We start from the raw sequence: 22,868 nt of genomic DNA, 5'->3' as shown, positions 1-22,868 counted from the left end.
TTGAAATTAATTTTCTCTTGTACCTATTTTTTCCTGGTTTTTTTTAAATAATCTCCTGTGGATGTGTTTTCTTCCATTAAAATAAATGGCCTAACTTCCCAACTGCAGGTTATTAGGTGCCGTGGTTCCAGTTTACTGACTCCACTGATCAATTGTCTTGACTATTGATATTTATCAAGGGAAGAACTAGGGAAAGAATGCTTGTGCATGAACCTTGCAGGGACATACATCTAAGAAACAGGCTACACTAGTGCAAATTTGCTTCTTCCCTCTTCTCTCATGGCACCTAGGTCTAGAATATCCTCTAGGAAATATAATTTTATTTAAGTCACTCTAGTCCTTACATGCACAATTCACTGCTAATTGTAGGTAACCCATGCATTTGAAAAAAAAAATCCACACACAACAAAACATTTTTCCTGTGAGCGAGAATGACATGTGATGGGAGAGTAAAAGATGCTACTGTCATAACAAAAAGAATATGTTATTATTTATTGGACAAACATAAGCATGCAGATCCAGGATTACAATATTGGGTGACAAATGCTGCATGAGATTTTGTAAATATTGCTGGAAGATAACATGGAATTTGTTCCACAGTACAGATTTCCGAAGCTCACCTTTACAAACCAGAATGGATAGTTTCTACTTTTCAGTTTGGCACATTGAATGAAGTATACACTAATTTCATTCAGTTTTTTCCATTTGTGAATAAAAGGTGATAAGATTGAGCTCAATATATAATGTACTGGAAATCAACTTCTTTCATTTTTGAAGAAAATGCTGTGTTTTAACCATAACCTATTTTATTTGTTCTCTTTCCTTCTAAATCAAGGCTTTTCTATAAGTCATGGTTCTGACAAAACATAATAAGAAGAGTTGAATTTATACCCCACCTTTCACTCTGAGTCTCACAAGGGCTTACAATCTCCTTCTCTTCCTCTCCCCATAACAGTCACCCTATGAGGTAGGTGGAGCTGAGAGAGCTTTGAGAGAACTGTGACTGACCCAAGGTCATCCAGCTGGCTGCATGTGGAGGAGTGGGGAATCAAACTTTGTTCTCCTGATTAGAGTCTACCACTCCTAACCACAGCTGGCTCCACCACTGCTGGCTTTCACTAAGATTTTTTCACATAAGAAGGGCTGGTTTTTATAACCCGGTTTTCTCTACCCTAAGGAGTCTTGAAGTGGCTTACAATATTCTTCCCTTCCTCTCACCACAACAGGCAATTTATGAGGTAGATGGGTTGAGACAGCTCTGATAGAACTGTGACAGGTGTGAGCAAAGACCCCTCTCTATTTTATACGGACATCGTGTTTTCTGGTCTAGCTGCCAGTATGCCTGGAATTCTAGTTCTCTCACATATCTACACTCGGGCATAAGCCAAATTGCCAGCTTCCTGCAAGGCCTATTTGGGCATCAGTCCTCAAGGCATTGTTCCCACAGACAGGCCCTAACACAGTAAGAAGGACTCCCAACTGCTATCGTGTGCAAGTCCTCGACTCTGCAAAACAACAGATCGTGCGGCCACCATGAGCTGTCCAGCTATGCGGTTTTCAGCCCTCCTGATGGAAGCCATTACCAGGGCTAACGGCATCAGAGAGCATCTTCCTGCATGTTTGGACATTATGAGAGCGAAGCAGGAGCCCCACATACCCAATGTGCAACCTGGACATTCCATAAAGCAATCAAGCTTATTTCCGTATGTATTCTGCCAGCCATTCTAAGTGGAACATCACACAAAAGACTGTGCTAGCCAAGCAGGGCCGGTGCGTGGGAGTAGGTGGGGTAGGCGGCTGCCTAGGGCACCACCAGGTGTCCCCTTACTCCTCTTGCCCTTTTCCTAGCACCGCTCGACCACCGCACTCCTTAGAAGCCTCCGAAGAGTGCGGTGTTTTAGCGCCATCCAGCTACTTTCAAGCCAAAAGCAGCCGCTGCACTATTCAGAGGCTTCCTTGCAATGCAGTGAAGGGCAATACAGGGCAACGTGTGGGAGAGAGCGATGGGCGGTGCACAAGAGTGCTGCCGTGCCACCACTTTCTCCCTGCTGCACCTGGCCCCTTCGTAAGGAGGAGGAGCGGGCAGGACATTATGGGAGGTGAGGGCAGAGCAGGCACGCCTTAACGGCTGTCTCCGCTTCTGCCTCCCAGTCTTCGCCTCATGCTCTGGGAGCATAGAGCTTGGACGAGCTCCTCCTGTGCTGCCCAGCATGGGACCTTTCAGCGCGTTGGTTTTCGTGCTGCAGCGAGCAGCAGCGATCCCTCGGCTGAGCTTCAGAGGAAGGGGCATAGCTCAGTGGCAGCAGCCACAGCCACTTTTGAGCATCGAGGGATGGTGATCACCTGGTTTTCAGCTGTGTGGACGCAGCGGGAGCACTTTTTGGCATGGTGGTTTGCTGCTGGCTGCGGGTTTTTTTAGCGCAGCTAGCGTTTTTTCTCTGCCTTTTCCTGGGGGTTGTTCCCCCTTTGTAGCTGGGAATATCGGGGGTGGGTCTGCAGTCGGAGATGGGCACTGCAGCTTGGGTTCTTTGGCTCCTCGCTCCCCACCAATGTTCTCTTTTTGTGGGCCAGCTGTCCTGTTGTTTATGGGGTCTAGCGTTGGGGCCCTCTTCATTCCCCCATACTGATTGTTGGGGTGGTCTGCACTGTTGCTGGGCAGGGCGGTGGCCATTTTCCCTGCTTATTACTCCCCTGTTGCTGGGGAGGCGGCGGCCATTTTCTCTGCTTATTACTTCCCTGTTGCTAGGAAAGGTGGCAGCCATTTTTTGTTAGTCTCTGCTTAGAGCTCCCCCTCCCCACTTTTTTATAGGCTAGATATTGGGTTTGCTAGCCATGCCGAAGGAGCAAGGAAAATCAAAGGGTAAGAGCCCTGCACCAAAATCCCAGCCTTGCCGGCCAGTTTCTTATAAGCACCCAGCGCCTCAGCTTATGTTGTCTGATGACAAGGATGACTCCTTTGAGCAGTCTGTATTAGCTAGGTTGGCTGCTTTGGAGGGTTCTAGTGGCAAGCCCCATATCACAGAGGTCAGGGGTAAGAAGGGCGTTTCATCCAAAGCTGTCAAGGCTGCTGATAGGAAACAGTTGCAAGAAGAGATTCTTAACCGTTTGTCTTCTCTTGAGAGCAGGTCTGGCCCTGTTGTGATGGATGGAGTGTCACCTCTTCTGGTGGAAGTTCCTGATGTGGATGCCCAGCAAGGTGTGCAGTTTGATAGGGGCAAGTCTATTCAACACACTAATATAGTTTGGCCCTAGGGGCTGTGGGGGCAGTCAGATACATTTCCAGGTCTCATCCATGGAGGGCCACTTCCCTTTTCCAGTATTTTGATATCATATGCAAGAGTTACACTGGCTTTAGTGGCCCTGCCTGGCTCCAGTACGATGAGGAATTCAGGATGAGGGCCACCTTGAACCATCCTTTCAATGGGATCACATTCAGCCACAGTTGTGGCTGCAGGTTATGCCTCCAGCAAGACCTAATCTTGGAGATAGGTCAGACAGCAGCCATGTTGTGCAGCGCACAGCTGCTGCTTCTGGTTCCCGCGGTAATGCAGGGCAGGCAGTTCAACTCCACTTGCTCTGCTGGGAGTTTGGGTCGCAGGAGGTGTGTGGAAGGAAAAACTGCCCATTTAGGCATGAGTGCCCTCTGTGCGGAGGGTTTCACTCCTTTACGAATTGTTCCTGCGGTAAACCCAGGAGGGGGTTGCACAGGCAGGGCTCTAGTGGGACAAATAAGCCTTTTGGAAAAGGGCCCCAGCCCAATAATGGTGACAGTGCTTGAGTCCTGGCTCGTAATTATCCTAAGGTTGAAGATAGAGTTTACTTGTTCAACGGATTTAAGTTCGGTTTCAGAATTCCTTGTCAGGGACCCAGAAGGCTGTTTATGGCCAATAACCTGAAGTCAGTTATAGGTATGGAGCATATAGTTTGACAAAAAATAGGGAAAAATTGGCTGAGGGCAGGGTGATTGGTTCATTTCCTGCACCTCCTGTGAGTTCTCTGAGGGTCTCTCCTTTGGGCATTGTGCCTAAAAAGACCCCAGGGATCCACCACTTATCTTACCCTCATGGGGAGTCGGTGAACGATGCCATACCCGAGGTATTGTGTACCTTGCGGTACACATCTTTTGATGCAGCAGTTCACATGGTAAGGCGCTGTGAGGTGGGTGCTGAGTTGGCAAAATGCAATATAAAGTCTGCCTTTTGCCTTCTCCCTGTTCATCCTTTGGATTTTGAATTGCTGGTTTTCCAATTTGATGGACATTTTTACATGGATAGGGCCTTGCCCATGGGGTGCTCCATTTCTTGTGCGGTGTTTGAGCACTTTAGCTCTTTTTTAGAATGGAGTGTGTGCCGTAGGGCTGGTTTAAGCAATGTGGAGCATTACCTTGATGACTTTTTGTTTTCCAGCTCCTTGGGCTCTGGCCAGTGTACCTGCTTACTGGCAGCCTTTACAACGCAGTCTGAGGAGTTGGGCATCCCCCTAGCCCATGAGAAGACAGAGGGCCCTACCCAGCAATTGACATTTCTAGGTGTTGAACTAGATTCCTTGCAGCAAACCTCTCGCCTCCCAGGGGGAAAAATTTTGAGGCTCCAGGGGATGGTTGCCCAGTTTTTGTTGCAGTGGAAGGCAACCTTGAAGGAGCTGCAGCAGTTAGTGGGACACCTAAACTTGGCTTGTAAGGTGGCCGCTCCTGGTCACCCTTTCTGGAGGAGGCTGTGTGATGCAATGGCTGGTCTACATCAGCCGCATCATAGAATTAGGATTTCCAGATGCATACGGGAGGACCTTTTCTTGTGGCAAGAGTTTTTGACCTCATTTAATGGTGTCTCCTTTTGGAGGGGGGATTTGAGGTTGGAAGCCGAGCTTCAAATTAAATCCAATGCTGCAGGGTCCTTGGGGTTTGGCGTCTATTTTCTGGTGTGCGGAGGACTGGCCTATGGAATGGGTAGATGCCGGGTGGACCAGGGACTTGACCTTTTTAGAGTTCTTCCCGATCTTGGTGGCCGTTTGGTTATGGGAAAATGAGCTGGCGGACCACACAGTCCACTTTTGGTGTGACAATTTAGCTGTGGTGCATGTCACCATTTCCCTAACTTCTAAATCACCCACGGTTATGAGGTTAGTTTGGGCTTTCACACTGCAATGCCTGCGGCGGAATATTTTATTTTTTGCCAGGCATGTGCCTGGGGTGGATAATGGAGTGGCTGATGCTCTCTCTCACAAACAGATGCAGAGGTTTTGTCAGCTTGCCCCGGATGCAGATCTTCTTCCTACAAGGATGCCCCCGGAGATTTGGACAATTGGCAGGTCGAGGCCAGCAGAGCAATAAGTATCACTGTTGCTCCTAGCACTAGAAAATCATACACAAGGGCAGTGAGCCAGTTTGAGAATTTTAGGAGCACCGTAGGTTACAGCATGGAATGGCCTCTTCCAGTGGAGCATTTACTCCACTATTGTGTATCATTGCAGTGCAGGGGCCTAGCAGTTCGATCCATTCGGTGTCGGTTGTCTGCTTTGGCTTTTGCCAGTAAAGCCATGGGGTTACAGGAACTAACTAGTGACTTCCGCATTCGTAAGATGCTTGAAGGGTGGGCCAGAGAGGCCGGGGTTAGGTCGGATGCAAGGCAGCTGATTTCACCCGTTTGTACGAAACACTTCTCTTTCATGCTGCCTCCCTGGTGGCATTTTTTGGGGCTCTCCGGGTGAGTGAGCTGGTAGCTCAGTCCGGAGGGGATGTTTCTGGAAGGGGCTTTATTGGCCCAAGAGATTCACATTGCTGATGGAGTGGCATATATTACAGTGCATCATTCTAAGACTGACCAGTTGCAGTAGGGGAACACTATTAGTTTGGGCGCCTGTACTGAGGGGGAACTGTGTCCTGTAGTGTCTGGTTGTCCGCGGTTCTGGGGCTGGTCTGTTGTTCCGGCATGGGAATGGTAGTCCCCTGACGAAGTATCAGTTTTGGTCTCTGACTGTCAAAGCTCTCACCAGGCTTGACCTGGCGGGGGTTAAGTTTGGCACTCATTCTTTCCGCATAGCGGCAGCTTCTATGGCAGCTCTGGGGTACTCCCCACCATCCATTCAGAAGCTTGGTAGGTGCTGTTCCTCGGCCTATAAAGGCTATGTCCACCCTCTGGCGCTGCAGTAACTGGCATCAGGTTATTGAGGATGTGGTTATTCACTGTTTTCTTCTTTTCTCAGGTGCTGTTGTCCATGGGGAGAGACAATGCATCCTCATATGCGGGCACAACTTCGTGTTCTGGGCTGCCCATCGGGCCAGGAGGACTTCAGTCGGGTCACAGCTGGGGCTCAGCAAATGGGCTACCATAGAGTGGTGTGGACAGCGTGGTCTCCATTGGTCAGGCCTGTTGCCTTTGTTTTTTGAAAACGTTCATGTTTTGGCATCACATGTTGTGGTGATACATTTGGGAGGAATCAATCAAGGCTTGCTCAAGGGTAAGGCCCTTGTGCTGCAGGCCAGGGATGACTTTTGAATCATTAGGAGTTGTTGGCCTCAGGTTTTGATTGTGTGGTCAGCCATGATCCCATGTCAGGTATGGCGTGGGGCATGGGATCCACGGGCGATTGAGTGAGCTCACCGCAAAGCCAATTTAGACATGGGGGGGGGGCACTTTCTCCTTCATCCTGGGATCCATGCTGATTGCATGGATTTATACAGGATTGATGGTGTCCATCTTTCCGATAAGGGAAACAACACTTTTTTGGATGACTTAAAACTTGGGCTTCAGGAAGTGCTAGGCATTTGGTGGGCACAGCTGCCTAAGCAGAGGCTTGGCCTCGTGGTGGCTGGGGTTTTTGCCTAACTTCCATTATGCAGCTCGGTGAGCACCAATAGCACCCCAGTTTTGGGGCACGGGGTCTAGCTAATCATTCCTGGGCCGTGTGGACTAGTTGAGTGATGAAGCGGACTGCCTCAGGTTTTCATAGATTGATCTGCCCTTCATCCATGCGGATGGGGGTTGGAACTCCAGGGCATAACCTTTGCTAGGCTGGTTGGGTATGAGACATGCATTTTGGCTATATCTAGGGGCAGGGTGGCTCGCCCGTCATGTGGCAGGGGAGGGGTATTTAATCCCCTGGCCCTGCCGTGCTGCCTGTTATGTTTATAGCCCTTGTTGTTAATTTAATAATAAAGAAAGTGGCCCTTAGTTACCCAAACCCTTGTGTCCGTCTCTTCCTTCCATCTGTGAGGCAATGTGCGCCGCCCATCTCCCTGCATGGTAACGTGACTGGTGACATCACATCATATTGTCATGTACATGCTGTGTGCGCATGAAAAAAAGATGGGCTTCGGGGGGTGCATCACAGAGGTCTGCCAGTAGCCAAGATGAGTCAAAGACAAAGACCAAGCCAGACCCAGAGACCAACACCATTGTGTAGGTTGGGTGTCACCTTAGATAACAATTCAGCCCTATATTGTCACATTAGATAAGTTTGTTAAGTTATGCTAAGCCCATTATCCCCTGTTACTTTCCAAACATCACCAAGGAGCCTCCCCTTTTCTGAGGTCACATACCACATGTCCCAGCCTGGGACCAGTGTTCCCTCTAAGCTGAATTAGGGTGAGCTAGGTCATTTTTTAGCCTCCAGCTCACATATTTTTGTCTCAGCTCAGGAAAAATGGCCCTAGAGCAAACTAATTTATGCAGTAGCTCACAAATTTAATGCCTGTAGCTCACAACTCTAATGCCAGTAGCTCACAAAGCAGAATTTTTGCTCACAAGCCTCCACAGCTTAGAGGGAACATTCCTAGCATTATAGCCCACCTGACCCCTGTGTCACAGGTCATATGACCTCACCCCCCTGAGGACACATGGAAGTCCTTAAAAGATCTGACCCATGGTTCCTCAGGTGTGCATCTGACAGTATACCTATCCTGCTGTATAGATTCACCCCCAAAACCTGACCAGTTTCGGGTCCCCAATAGTAAGATATGCTGGCCGTGTATTAACATAACAGAGATAAAACAATATTTTAATTTGTATTCTAGTAAAACAATGTTAGGCATTCATTTCTTTTCTTTTTTTTAATGCCAAGTACTGAACACTTAAAGAAAGTATGCAAAACCCCACAAACACTGGTTTTTAAGACTGCAGACCAAATACTTGTGATGTCCCTGAACAAGTCCTTAGAAACAAGTTAGGGAAATACTGAAGTAGTGAAGGCAAAAGATCCCATGCAAATCTGTGAGCTCATCTGACTCAACATAGAGAACCTCTGTGGGAAAGCTGCACACTCAGTTAAAGATTAGGCACATTTTCCCCCATTATTTATTAATTAAAATATTTATATCCTGCTTTTCACTTCAGGCTCAAGACAGCTTACAATTCCAAAAAAATCTTGTAAGCACAGCTGTGTATTTATCTCCAGAGAAACCATTTCATGAGGTGGGAGCCGCTATAGAAAAGGGAAAGCTTCAGTAGGGGAACAACTATATGTGTGTCTGTCTGTCTGTCTGTCTACACACACACATGAACAGGAGAAAGACTCACAGAAAATATAAAAAGGAACTCTGCCTAAGATTCATTTTAGTGAGGCTGGGAGTTTCCTGAGCAGAGACTGTTTAGGTTCTTTGTTTCTAAAACCCCAGACCTTTCCTGTAGACCAATGGTTGAGGAATTACACAATTCCTTGAAACCCTAAAAATCAAATTGGGAAGAGAAACACTTTCAAATATAGTGAAATCTGAGATGATCTCTTTCACTGAACATGCAGTTTTTTACTCTAAATTTGGCTCAGCTCTAAAATTCAATAACTAGTCTACTTGGAAATCTCTACATGAACATAAGGCTAAGTTAAATCACTGGAATATTCGTATCTCAGGAATCAGAGATGGCAAGGATTCCTAGCTGGAGGGCATTTTAGAACCTACAGAGCTAAATAGAACAATGGACTGATTGAACATCAGAACAAAGTTTGCGTCCAGTGTTACCTATAAGCAGGGCTTTTATTGAGCAGGAATGCATAAAAACGTAGTTCCAGCTGGTTTGGCATCAGGAGGTGTAGCCTAATGTGCAAATGAGTTCTGGCTGGGCTTTTTCTACAAAAAATCCCTGCTTTTAAGACTAACAAAGTTTTATTCAAAGCATAAGCTTTCATGTGCAAACACACTTGTTCAGATACAAACAAAGAAGTCTGCTTGCACACAAAAGCTTGTACTTTAAATAAAACTTTGTTGATCTTAAAGGTGCCACTGGACTCAAAGTTTGTTCTGATGCTTCAGACCAACACTGCTACTCACCTGACTGAATATCAGGCAGCTCTGCCTCCTTGTATGTAAGGAGCTCAAGGGAAAATTGAACCTCCCCAGATGCAAACCACCTCCACTTCTGGTTTCTTTGTTTCAATCCAAATATGAAAGAAATCCAGCATTATGTAGTGGTTTGAATGTTGGCATGGAATCTGGGAAACCAAGACCTGAATCCCTACTTTGCCAGGGAAGTTCATTGAATAATCCTGGGACAGGCACTGTCTCTCAGCCTAACCTACATCACAGAGTTATGTGAATAAAATGGAGAGAAGAATGATTTAAGAAGTTTTGAGTTCCCTTTGGAGAGAAGAACAGGATATAAATAAACAAATGAGTAATATGGCACACTTTATATGATCAGGGTCTTAATTATTCTGAATATGGCCCTTCTAAACATCATTGCATATCCATTTACTTACAGCTAAAAATCACTTCAAACCAAGCATTCTGATTTGTCAGAGATCCTCATGTGTCTCTCCCCCCCCCCCCCCAATGGAATCCCCGTCAGAAGAACCTCAGGAGAAAACAGTGATCTAAAGTCTGGCTTTTTTAAATCACTAGGATACTAACTTTTCAGACTTGTCAAGTGCCCAATCTTTGCAACGATTACAACAGGAACAATATATATTAAAAACAGTCCTTTTAGTAGTAAATTGGCTGAACCTGGCAGCAAGTCAAACCTGGCACTAAAGAGCAGAGGAAAGAGAGTGCCTTCCTTGCTCATCCTTGCAGTTTTATCAGTGTGAGGGAATGCTGGGCAACACACAACTTGGGAGTCTGCAGGAGGGACTGAAGAGCAACTCCTGGATCTCACTATCCGCATCTCTTTGGCTTGGAATATACAGGTACATCTTTTTATAGCGATGCCTTTGAGCAAAGTGGACTCTGACAGTGAGGCAAATCAGTGAAAAGATGACTGGACAGCCCAGGACTTTTGTTTTTCCCAGCCATCCCAGAAGGTAACCTACAGCAGGGGCAATCCAATAGCTAATGCACACATAATGTTTCCAGGTGCTGTGATTTTGCATGCTTTGGGGGCTGCTGATTTTCACTGGGGGGAGGGAAGAGAAAGGGGCAATAAAGACAAAAACTGGTTATACTTTGCCTTTGTGTATAGATTTCCCTTTGTTTATATTTGTTATCACTGTAAGAGCATGCTTTGTTGACATTTGGAACCATGTTTTGCCCAAGCACAGCATATCTGTGTGCTACCGTTTACTGAGAATGATTTATCCCTTGCAAGATAAAATTGATAGCAGCATCATTGAAGAATACATAGAATATTAATAAAGCACTAGGAAAGATGTATTAATTTAAACATTAGAGATTTTGCAGTATAAGTAATCTTTTTTAAAAGGTGAATTGTTCATCATTTGACACAACATATAAAGACACATAAATAGTGGGCATAATCCAGCTAATGTTAAACATTAAGTTTCACTGATTGCAATGGGAGAGATGTACAGTGCCATCTTCAACCAGGATACAACCCTCTAAATCCATTGAAGTCAAGGGTCTTAGAAAGAGATAAACTCTGTTTAGGATAGCACTGAGCACATACTTAACTGTCCCATCCATCCACATGATGCAAAAGTAAACTTTATTTAGATTTGCTCATTGCATTCAAACTTTGTTCTAGATTGGAAATTTACAGAGGCCTCTCGCTTTCTTTCACGTAGATGTCAGAAGAAGAGACAGACAAAGTCAAAATTAGAACCACATCAAGCTTTGAAAATGACCAGAAAAATTCTTCTGCATTGTTGAAAGAAGGTGAGTCACCCTGTTTATCACAGGGAATAATTATTTACTCCTTCTTGGGATTTAATCATATACCTTAAAAGCTATAAAGACCCATCATTCCACTTATAAGAACCAGCAGCTCTTCAGTAGCTTGGCCTGTAGAGTTGAGCAGCCAGAGTTCTTCAGTTGCCCAGTTCTGTGCATGATAACAACCAAAAGAAGTATGAAGTGCTTCAGAGAAAATGAGCCTAGTCTCTAGTCAAGCTACTGGGCATTTCCAGTTATGCAAAAAAAGGGATCTTTGAAAAGATTAAAGAACAAATGGATATTGGAAAGTGATATTGACGCAGCAAAATGGTGATGTGTACTCAATAAAACGATCTGTATGGAGAGTAAACTTTTTTTTTTTAACCGAGGGATATTGCATGAATGTTGTGCCATTTGGCTTACCAAACATTTGAAAATGCATTTATATGACAAGGCAAAAAGTTGTGAGCTATTTTGTGACTCGGAAAATCACTGATGCTTCAGCATCTCTAGGATCTCATATCTCAATTAATGGAGGATAATGAAAATAACAGCATTCTCAGAGAATAAGATTGAGCCTTGGATCCTATCTACACTTTTTTCTTGTGGAAGGTGTATGAAGTTTCTTTTGCTGATTCCTTCCTCCTGTTGCACAGACCCCCTTTGCTCTTATCAGGGGTTGTTTTGTGGAAAAATAGGTGGTGGCACTCATTAGCATAACTCATTACCATATGTTGTCTTTGAACAACCAAAGGCAATCTGGCCCAAGAAAGGAGAGCCCCAGGCAAGCGAGGCCTTCTTGGGCTGGCTAGAGATCCAGTCAGCCTAAGCAGGCCTTGATCTCCTGGGGGTCTCTTGCCCCCCTTCAACACAGTCAAAAGGCCAGCAAGCCACCCGCCGCCCAAAATCACATAAGAAGTGGAGAAAGGGTGGTGTGGGCTTCTCCAGGGGTTTATGAGGGCTCCTGGGGGGCATGGCAAAGTTCCTGGTGGCAGGCTGACTGCCTGCTCTCCTAATCCAGAGATTGTTATGCAGCTGCACCTACTATTCAATGGACAAGGTAGGTGGGGAGGAGGGGGAGGCTCCTGTGAGCTCTTGCTGAATCCGAGGCCTGGCCCTTACTTTGTTCCTATGAGCCCACTTGAGAGCGTGATTTTTTTTTTTGGGGGGGGGGGGTTTGAGAAAGTCTTCAGCAGGAAGTGGAGAACTGGTAAAACAATGGCCTCCTTGTCATGTACAGCAAAACTAGGCTTTCATCAAGACCAGTTTTTTACTATGGAATAAATATGCACCATTAGATGCATGAGACTCATGATAGATTTTGTCTATAAAATCTGATCCCAGAGTAAACTTGCAATAGGATTTCTTTTTGTTTTTCTGCCACAAATTAATGCATTTGCCCTTTGGAATTTGTAAAGTAGATAACAGAAGCAACCCTAAGTTGAGTTAAAGCCTTCTGAATGCATTGGCTTCATAAAATTGAATTGGCATAACTCTGCTTGAGATTGAATTTTATGCTGTTTATTAGATAATGCATGTGTGTGTGTGTGTCAGAGAGGTGTTTTGAACAGTGAACTGTGATTCTATAACATCAACAACATTAGTATTGCAGTCCTAAGTGGTGTTAAGGCTAGTGTCATATTCTGAATCCACTGGCTTCAATGGCACGTTCATTGCAAATAATAGACATAAAGAAACTGTTTCATTGGTTAAAGTCATAGACAACATATTGGGTGGGGGGAGCAAACCATATCATCCTTCAAACAGCAAAATGGGTGAAAAAAGAAAACATTGAATGGCCTCTCTCCTCTAGCATCTTTTTTTTAAGGAGTCAGAAAAGCATATACAAAAATAAAAAGAGGAAAACAGTCAAATTGGACCATACTTGGACTTCGACACAGAATACTGTCAAGCGATGAAAGCAAATGATGTGAAAGTGGAAATGAGAGGCCAGGCCAAACTAGCAAAGAATTAAATAGAGGAGGACGATGTAACTCTTCTATCCTCGAGTATGCTGTACTTTCAGTCTAGCTTTCTTGGTGAACATATAGCCCCTTTGTGTTTCTCATTATTTTAAACTTATTTTGGTCATTGTAGTGACCCCTTGTACTTAGGGGTGCCCCTGATATCAGAAAGAAAAAGATCCACAAATTTGATCAATAAGAAGATGGCCTAAGACACTTGGTTTCTAGCATGGCTTAATTTACAAAATGAAATGTATTAATTAGTAGAACCTTTGGTTACCAGGCTCTTTGCTTTAGAAGTTCTTCCCCCTCAGATAAATAGAAGACGCTTGTGGCTTCTCAGATTAGAACATTGTCCTGTCTGGTGGTGACATCATATGAGTTTCTCTGCCCCTGTGTAACATCACTGGTTGTGGAAATACACAATATGGTGATGTCACAACATGTGATAATTGTTTTAGGGTGAAGTAGAAGAACCTGACGTGAAGATGATGTTTAAGTGGTGTTTTAGTGTTGCATGTAAATATAATTGTGGCTTCTGTACGGACTATAAATTGCCCAGATTTGTCAAAATTGTCCTAGATTTGGAGCACTGGCTGAAGAAGGAAGCAACATTCTTTCTTATATATGCTTTTCTGCAGTTAAAAATACTGGTTTTCAGGTCTCTTAGCAAAAGAGCAAGTTGCACAGCAGAACCTGATCTTCACTGCTGAGAAAGAAAGCAGTATGTTCTTTTAGCATCCAATTTTAAAGGAAAGCTATTTTTATTCATGGTTTTTTATTGATTATTTGTGCCTTCTAAAAGAAAAAAAAACACCATGAACCACACAATGTGGAAGAAATACGCCAAAGAAATATGGGGTGGAATTTCTCTTTATATAGTGCCAGCAGTACTCAGAGCTTCCAAAGCATTTTACAATATAATACCTTATGTACTGCTGGCACAATTGCTGTGTACACAATTTAGGTTGTGATCTTTATAATGTATCCATTAAGTGTCTGTTGACTATAAAGGTCATGACCTGCTTAATTTGCAGAGGAAATACTGATCTGAACACTGACGTTATTTATCCATAGTCTTTTGGAAGAGGGATATGGTATTTGATTCCTGCAATGTCAGCCACTTCAAAAATGAGATTGGAGCCACAGATGTAGGACATGATCCAGCTAAAGATAAGCATAGTCCCGATGATTTTTGTTACCACATTACAACTGTTTTGAGGGACAATTCTAAGTGAGAGGACTTAGAGGTCTGAGTGTTCTTCAGGCAGAGCCAGCAAACAAAGGTCAAGGTATTGTGGAAGTTGGCATGTGATAGCAACAGAAAACTGTTCTGCTGGGATCTGTGAGGAACTGTGAAGTGTTTGATCTCTGTCTATGACTTGCATCTGCCGACGTGGGGATTCAGGGGTTGGCTTTACAATGGCTTGCCTCTTTCCTCAAGGGTTGGGGACAAAGAGTGGCGATTGGGAGTGAACTGTCTCAGAGGTACCCGCTTGATTGCGGGGTCCCTCAGGGAGCAGTTCTTTCCCCGATGTTGTTTAAGATCTACATGCGCCCTCTTGCCCAGATTGCTCGGAGATATGGGCTGGGTTGCCACCAGTACGCTGATGACACCCAGCTCTATCTGCTTATGGACGGCCGGCCTGCCCGTGTCCCAGAAAACCTGGACCTGGCATTGCAAGCCGTGTCTAGATGGCTCAGGCTGAGCGGGCTGAAACTAAACCCAGCAAAGACAGAGATTCTTTGCTTGGGTCGCCATGGTCCAGGGAGGGAGATTCCCTTACCGGCCCTCGATGGTGTGCCTCTGACAGTGGCGCACAGGGTTAGGAGCCTGGGGGTGCTATTGGAGCCTACTCTAACTATGGAGGCCCAGATAGCAGCCACTGCCAAGTCCGCATTTTTTCATCTTAGGCGGGCAAGGCAGCTGGCCCCTTTCCTGGAGAACGGCGATCTGGCAACAGTGATCCATGCAACGGTCACCTCGAGGTTGGACTACTGCAATGCCCTCTACATGGGGCTGCCCCTGTGCCGAACCCCGAAGTTGCAGCTAGTGCAAAATGCCGCTGCCCGGCTGTTGTTAGGGCTCCCTAGACGGCAGCACATTCAGCCGGGGCCCCGGAGACTGCATTGGCTGCTGATAACTTACCGATTTCGGTACAAGGTGCTGGTTATGACCTTTAAAGCCCTTTATGGCCTGGGACCTACCTACCTTAGGGACCGTCTCTCCCCACATGTTCCCCAGAGAGTGCTGAGATCGGGGTCTCAGAATCTCCTTATAATCCCTGGGCCAAAGGAGGCCCGTCTGAAAGCAACCAGAGACAGAGCCTTTTCGATTACAGCCCCCTGTTGGTGGAACCAGCTTCCGGAGGAGGTGAGGGCCCTGCGGAACCTTGAACAGTTCCGCAGGGCCTGTAAAACAGCCCTCTTCCAGTTGGCATACAATTAATTGATACCGGGATGCCTGAATATTTAAACTTGAACATCAGAATATCGAACACTGGAATACTTGAAGAACTGATTTAAGGAAAAGGTAGCATAGTGCATATTGATGTGAGTTTTATGTATTTTAATGTATTTTATTGTATAATTATCAATGTATTTTAAACTGATCTTTGTTAGCTTTTTGTATTGTAAGCCGCCCTGAGCCCGCCTTGGTGGGGCAGGGCGGGATATAAATCGAACAAATAAATAAATAAATAATAAATAAAGCAGGGCCTTGGCCATTATTGTTCTTTATTATTTTCCCTCTTGTTTATGAGATATATATATATTTCCCCTAAGGTGGTGGCTAAATGGAGCTCTCCCATTGGCTTATGGGTGCATTCTGTGCACTCAACAAATAATTGTCCCATCATGTGTCAGTCATCACCTTTGGTTCCCATTGGCTAACTTCCCAATCCTCTGCCTACTGCAGGTCCAGTAACACTGAACAAACTGCCAAAATAGTCTTACCTTAGAGAAAGACACATCTCTGACTCTTCTTTCTGTCCTCTCAATCAACCTGCCTCAGATAGAGCTGCCACTCTACTGTAGCCTCACAAAACGTTTCCTCAGAGGCAATGGTGGCTGCCTCTCTCCTGTCATTCTCTCCCTCCCTCCTCCCCACTGGGGAAGCTGCTAGCCAGGGGCTGTTGCAAGGCAACTAATGTTGCCCTCAGCTGAATATAATGCCATAGAGTCCACCCTCCAAAGCAGTTATTTTTTCCAGGGGGAGAGAGCTCTGTTGTCTGGAGTTCAGTTGTGATCCCAGGAGATCGTCAGGATCCACCTGGAGGTTGGCTACCTTAGGCCTGTCAGCACTCTCTGGGTGACTTGATGCCACCTGACAGTCTTAACTTAACTAGGCCTGACTTCGTACTCCTGTTCAGCAGCAGTCCCCTTTTAAAAGACAGCGTAACTTAGCAGTTGCCAACTCCAGGTTAGGAAATTCCTGGAGATTTGAGGGGTGGAGCCTGGAGAGGGTAGGATTTGAGAAGGAGTGGGACCTCAGACAGGTAAAATGCCATAGACCCCACCCTCCATAACAGCCATTTCCTGCTGGAGAGCCACTGTTGCCAATCTCCATGTGAGGGTTGGAGATGACTCAGAATGTCACATTCTCAGGGCGCAGGCAGGCGGGAGTCCAAAGCCAGTCCAAGAAGTCAAGCAGGAGCCAAGTCACCAAAGTAAAATTGCAAACCGGAATCAGAAGTCAGTGTCCAAAAGCCAAAGGATCAGAGTGCCAAGGAATTCAAGCAGGTCAGGATCAGGAATCAGGAAGGAGCTTGGATGCAAGCCAGAGAATAGACTTGTTGCTTCCACAAGGTTAACAGGTCCTGGGTGGGAGTTACAGTATGTCAAAGAAGTTAATACACCCCCTCACATTTTGTAAATATTTAAGTATATCTTTCCACGTGACAACACTGAAGAAATGACACTTGGATACAATGTAAAGTAGTGAGTCTTATAACAGTAGTGAGTTGTATAACAGTGTAAATGTGCTAGCCCCTCAAAATTACGCAACACACAGCCATTAATGTCTAAACTGCTGGCAACAAAAGTGAGTACACCCCTAAGTGATAATGTCCAAATGGGGCCCGAGTAGCCATTTTCTCTCCCTGGTGTCATGTGACTCGTTAGTGGTACAAGGTATCAGGTGTGAAGGGGGAGCAGGTTATCGCTCTCACTCCCTCATACTGGTCACTGGAAGTTCCACATGGCACCTCATGGCAATGAACTCTCTGAGGATCTGAAAAAACGAATTGTTGCTCTACATAAAGATGGCCTAGGCTATAAGAAGATTGCCAAGACCCTGAAACTGAGCTGTAGCACGGTGACCAAGACCATACAGCAGTTTAACAGGACAGATTCCACTCAGAACAGGCTTCGCCATGGTCGACCAAAGAAGTTGAGTGCCCGTGCTCAGTGTCATATCCAGAAGTTGGCTTTGGGAAACAGACATATTTATTTATTTATTTATTTAATGATTTATATCCCGCCCTTCCCAACAAGTGGCTCAGGGTGGCTCACAACATAAGAATTTGACATAAATAGAATTTAAGCATAAAAACAGTTAGAATAATTAATACATTTAAAATTTTAAGACATTTAAACCATTTAAAACATTAGGGACAGCAGACATCTAGTGTAACTACACTCAGTTTCTTGTACCAGCTAGTCCTCATAGGCCAGCCGGAAGAGGGTTTTCTTACAGGCCCTGCGGAACTGGGCGAGGTCCAGCAGGGCCCTCACCTCTTCCGGCAGCTGGTTCCACCAGGAGGGGGCCGTAACAGAAAAGGCCTGGTCCCTTGTAGATTTTAAGCGGGCTTCTTTTGGCCCGGGGATAACTAGGAGATTTTGAGTTCCCGATCTCAGTACTCTCTGGGAAACATGTGGGGAGAGACGGTCCTTCAGGTAGGCAGGTCCTAGGCCATATAGGGCTTTAAAGGTAATAACCAGCACCTTGTACCGGACTCGGTAAGCTATTGGCAGCCAGTGCAGATCCCGGAGCCCTGGCCGGATGTGCTCCCTTCTTGGGAGTCCTAACAGCAGCTGGGCCGTGGCATTCTGCACTAGCTGCAGCTTTCGAGTTCGGCACAAAGGCAGCCCCATGTAGAGAGCATTGCAGTAGTCCAACCTCGAGGTGACCATGGCATGGATCACTGTTGCTAGATCTTCGCGCTCCAGGAAGGGGGCCAACTGCCTTGCCCGCCTAAGATGAAAAAATGCAGACTTGGCAGTGGCTGCTATCTGAGCCTCCATCGTTAAGGAGGACTCCAATAGTACCCCCAGGCTTTTGACCTTGTCCGCCGCTATCAGCGGCGCACCCTCAAAAACTGGTAGGGGGATTTCCCTCCCTGGACCCCGATGACCCAAGCAAAGGACCTCTGTCTTCGCCGGATTTAGCTTCAGCCCGCTCAGTTTGAGCCACCCAGCCACTTCCTGTAATGCCCGGTCTAGATTTTCTGGGGCAGAGACCGGTCGGCCGTCCATAAGTAGATAGAGCTGGGTGTCATCAGCATACTGGTGGCAACCCAGCCCATACCTTCGGGCAATCTGGGCAAGGGGACGCATATAGATGTTAAATATCATCGGGGAGAGAACCGCCCCCTGAGGCACTCCGCAATCAAGCGTGCGCCTTCGGGATAGCTCACCCCCATCATGACCCTTTGTCCCCAACCTTCGAGGAAAGCCACTGTAAAGCCAACCCCTGAATCCCCGCATCGGCGAGGCGGCAGGTCAGTAACCGATGGTCGACCGTGTCGAACGCAGCCGACAGGTCCAACAACATCAGCACCGCCGAGCCGCCCCGATCTAGATGCTGTTGAAGGTCATCCACCAGGGGGACCAACACCGTCTCCATCCCATGACCCGGGCGAAAGCCGGACTGGAGTGGGTCGAGGACGGAAGCATCCTCCAGGAAAGTCTGTAACTGCATCGCCACTGCCCTCTCAATAAGCTTGCCCCAAAAGGGCAAGTTTGAGACCGGCCGGTAATGCGCCAATTGGGCCGGGTCTAAGGTTGGTTTTTTCAAGAGGGGGCGGACCACTGCCTCTTTGAGCGGCATTGGAAAATGCCCTTCCATCAGGGATCTATTTATGATATCCTGTACAGGATATCTAAGCTCCCTCTGGCAAGATTTAATAAGCCAGGAGGGGCAAGGGTCCAAATTACAAGTTGTTGGGCGTGCAGATAAGAGAATCCTGTCAACTTCCTCCAGGCTGAGAGGACCGAAGCCATCCAGAACACAATCCGAAGACAGGCCCGGAGCCTCGGTTTCACTAGCTGCCTCAAATATGGCCGGGGGGTCGGGGCGAAGTGACGCGATCTTGTCCACAAAAAATTTCGCAAAAGCCTCACAGCCAATCCCCAATTCAATAGAATTTGGTCTGCCTTGAGGCAGTGTCGTAAGATTCTGAATTATATCAAACAATTGTGCCGGGCGCAAAGTTGCGGACGCAATCTTAGTCGCAAAGTATGTTTTCTTTGCAGCTTTGATTGCCATCTCATCGAATTTCAAACTCTCTCTATAGGATGTTCGAATTGCTTCGTCTCGAGTACGCCACCATTGTCTCTCTAGTCGTTTGAGTCCACGTTTTTGTTGCCGCAGCCCCTGGTTAAACCAAGGTGAAGGCTTCGAACGGGGACGCAGAGGGCGCCTAGGTGCGACCTCCTCAATGGCCCTAGAGAGTCCATCATTCCAGGACTCTACCAGGTCATCCAGGGAGTCGCCAGTGGGCCAGGAATCCCGTAGAGCCATTAGGAACCGTTCCGGGTCCATCGGGCTCCGCGGGCGAGCTAAAATACGCTCTCTGCCTAAACAGGCTTGGGGTGACACATCCACACGAGCCTTGAGGGCATAGTGATCCAACCATGGCACTGCTATAGTAGCAATATCGTCCACTAAAACTCCCGCCACGAAGACCAGGTCTAACATGTGTCCCGCCTGATGAGTGGGCATTGTAACAACCTGGGAGAGTCCCAGTGTCGCCATGGATGACACTAGGTCCAACGCCTGACTGGAAGCCGCGTCGTCGGCATGGACGTTGAAGTCACCCAAGACCAATAGCCTAGGGTACTCCAACGCCCAGCCCGCCGCCGCCTCCATCAGGGATGGTAAGGCGCTAGCCGGTGCGTTAGGCGGTCGGTACACCAGCCAGATCGCCAACCCCTCCCCAACGTCCCACATCAGGCCGGCACATTCCACGCTGGGAGAGCCCTGAAGGAGTAAGCCTCTCGTATGAGCAATACCACTCCTCCCCGCCGCCCTCTAGTCTGGGACTGGTGAAAGACCGAGTATCCTGGGGGGGCCATCTGGGAGAGAGCCACAGTCTCCCCATCCCGCACCCAGGTCTCGGTCACGCAAGCCAGGTCCGCATCCTGCTCCAGCAGGAAATCCCGAAGGATCATGGTCTTGTTATTAATGGACCTGGCATTAAATAACACCAGTGACAGAGGCGAGTACATTCGTCTGGCCACACTACCTGTCACCATCGGGATGGGACACAGGGTGGAAGGTGGCCGAGCACCACTACGTCTCGGCCCCCTTCGCCTATAAATTTGCCTGTTCCCACGTATGTGTGCTGCCAGCATTGCTACAGAGGTTGAAGGGGTGGGGGGGGGGTCAGCCTGTCAGTGCTCAGACCATATGCCGCATGCTGCATCAAATTGGTCCGCAGGGCTGTCGTCCCAGAAGGAAGCCTCTTCTAAAGATGATGAACAAGAAAGCCCGCAAACGGTTTGCTGCAGACAAGCAAACTAAGGACATAGATGTCTGGAACCATGCCCTGTGGTCTGATGAGACCAAGATAAACTTATTTGGTTCAGATGGTGTCAAGCGTGTGTGGCATCAACCAGGTGAGGAGTACAAAGACAAGTATGTCTTGCCTACAGTCAAGCATGGTGGTGGGAATGTCATGGTCTGGGGCTTCATGAGTGCTGCCAGCACTGGGGAGCTACATTTCATTGAGGGAATCATGAATGCCAACATGTACTGTGACATACTGAAGCAGAACATGAACCCCTCCCTTCAGAGACTGGGCTGCAGGGCGGTATTCCAACATGATAACAACCCCAAACACACCTCCAAAATGACCACTGCCTTGCTAAAGAAGCTGAGGGTAAAGGTGATGAACTGGCCAAGCATGTCTCCAGACCTAAACCCTATTGAGCATCTGTGAGCATCCTAAAATGGAAGGTGGAGGTGTGCAAGGTCTCTAACATCCACCAGCTACGTCTCTAACATCCACCAGCTATGTGACGTCATCATGGAGAAGTGGAATAGGACTCTAGTGGCAACCTGTGAAGCTCTGGTGAACTTTATGCCCAAGAGGGTTAAAGCAGTGCTGGAAAATAATGGTGGCCGTGCAAAATATTGTCACTTTGAGCCCCATTTGGACATTATCACTTAGGAATGTACTCACTTTTGTTGCCAGCAGTTTAGACATTAATGGCTTTGTGTTGCGTGATTTTGAGGGGACAGCACATTTACACTGTTATACAAGCTGTAGACTCACTACTTTACATTGTAGTCAAGTGTCATTTCTTCAGTGTTGTCACATGAAAAGATATACTTAAATATTTACAAAATGTGAGGGGGTGTACTCACTTCTGTGACATACTGTATATGGGAGCCTCAATCAGCCTGCTCCCTGGGTGGCAGTGACTCTGCTAGAACTCAGGGCTGAGAGATCTGAAGCATCTGCATGCCTCATGTCTTCGCTCTGAAAGTTCTTTCCAGAGCCTGCTTTGAACTCTTGAGATGGGAGGGGGAAGAGCTTGGAGGAGATTGATTGTCAGCAGCTGACACTGGTGCCTGGGATGTTGGGAGAATGATTGATGGGCCAGCTGCTGGTTGTTCAGCTGAGGAACTGGCTGGCAACTCTTCCAGCTCCCCCTCATCAGGGCTCATGACACAGAATTACAACTGCTTTCCAAATGGCAGAGACCAGCTTCCCTTGAGATGGGGGAGGGGAGTGAATCACTTGGGTGGGTGGGAAGAAAGCAAGGGTGGGAGGGCACTCGCCCAGAGCCTCTTTCAAGAGCCCATTGTATTTTTCTTCCCAATGGGCCTTATTCCTTGTCACAATAATTTCAAACTAGGTTTGTGGACTAATTTGTAGTCCATGAGACAAGCAGTTAGGTAACAGGGATTATGAGAGATTATGAAGTCATAACAACTAGTTTAAGAAGCCACTTGACACCAGCCATTTATATCAGACATGCCCCAAAAGCATGTGTGTACTCATAAACCAATAACAATAACAGTAGGCAAGGAAATATGCAAAAAATACAGTGCAAGAAAGTGTGTTTGTCCTCGAGAACTACTTATATGAAATTTCACAAGAAAACATAACATAATATTGACTCCTGAAATACGTCCTCTCTGGGAAGATTCATATCAGAGGTCTATGTGACCTCTTGCCCTGCTCTAGATAGTCCAGGCTAGCTTGATCTCACCGCACCTTAGAAGCTAAGCAGGGTGAGCCCTGGTTAGTTCTTGGATGGAAGACCACTAAGGAAGTCCAGGGTTGCTATGCAGAGGCAGCCAATGACAAACCACCTCTGATTATCCCTTGCCTTGAGAACCCTATGGGGTTGTCATAAATCGGCTACAATTTGATGGCACCTTACATATATGCAGCCTCTTGACTTGGTTGGCCTCAGTCTGCCTAACGCCAGAGACATCTAATTTTGCATGTTGAAATGTCTACAGATCGCTACAAGTTTCTGTCAAGATTACAAGGGCTGCTCTTGAGGAGAGGCTATATAATCTGTGGCAGTAGAAACAAGAGTTTTGTGGCTGTTAAGATTTATGGTCACATATGCTTTTGTGAACGAGAACCTATTGACTGCTACAATCAAATTTGTTTTAAGATGGAGAG

General features: G+C 46.7%; 1 protein-coding gene across 1 annotated transcript in view; it reads left to right on the top strand.

Moving 5' to 3' along the window:
• The first annotated feature begins 2,003 nt into the window (after positions 1-2,003).
• Positions 2,004-22,868, top strand: part of MDFIC2 (MyoD family inhibitor domain containing 2) — a 151,207-nt gene continuing 130,342 nt past the window's right edge. Inside the window, exons 1-4 of the mRNA XM_060238798.1 lie at positions 2,004-2,065; positions 2,152-2,383; positions 4,033-4,143; positions 10,951-11,041. Of these exons, the coding sequence (XP_060094781.1) occupies positions 2,004-2,065; positions 2,152-2,383; positions 4,033-4,143; positions 10,951-11,041 (496 nt within the window). The remainder of the gene's footprint in view (positions 2,066-2,151; positions 2,384-4,032; positions 4,144-10,950; positions 11,042-22,868) is intronic.

The sequence above is a fragment of the Heteronotia binoei genome, chromosome 5 (genome assembly GCF_032191835.1).
Source record: "Heteronotia binoei isolate CCM8104 ecotype False Entrance Well chromosome 5, APGP_CSIRO_Hbin_v1, whole genome shotgun sequence".
NCBI lineage: Eukaryota > Metazoa > Chordata > Lepidosauria > Squamata > Gekkonidae > Heteronotia > Heteronotia binoei.
Note: the sequence above shows the minus strand (reverse complement) of the source record. Positions and strands in the feature narration are given on the sequence as shown.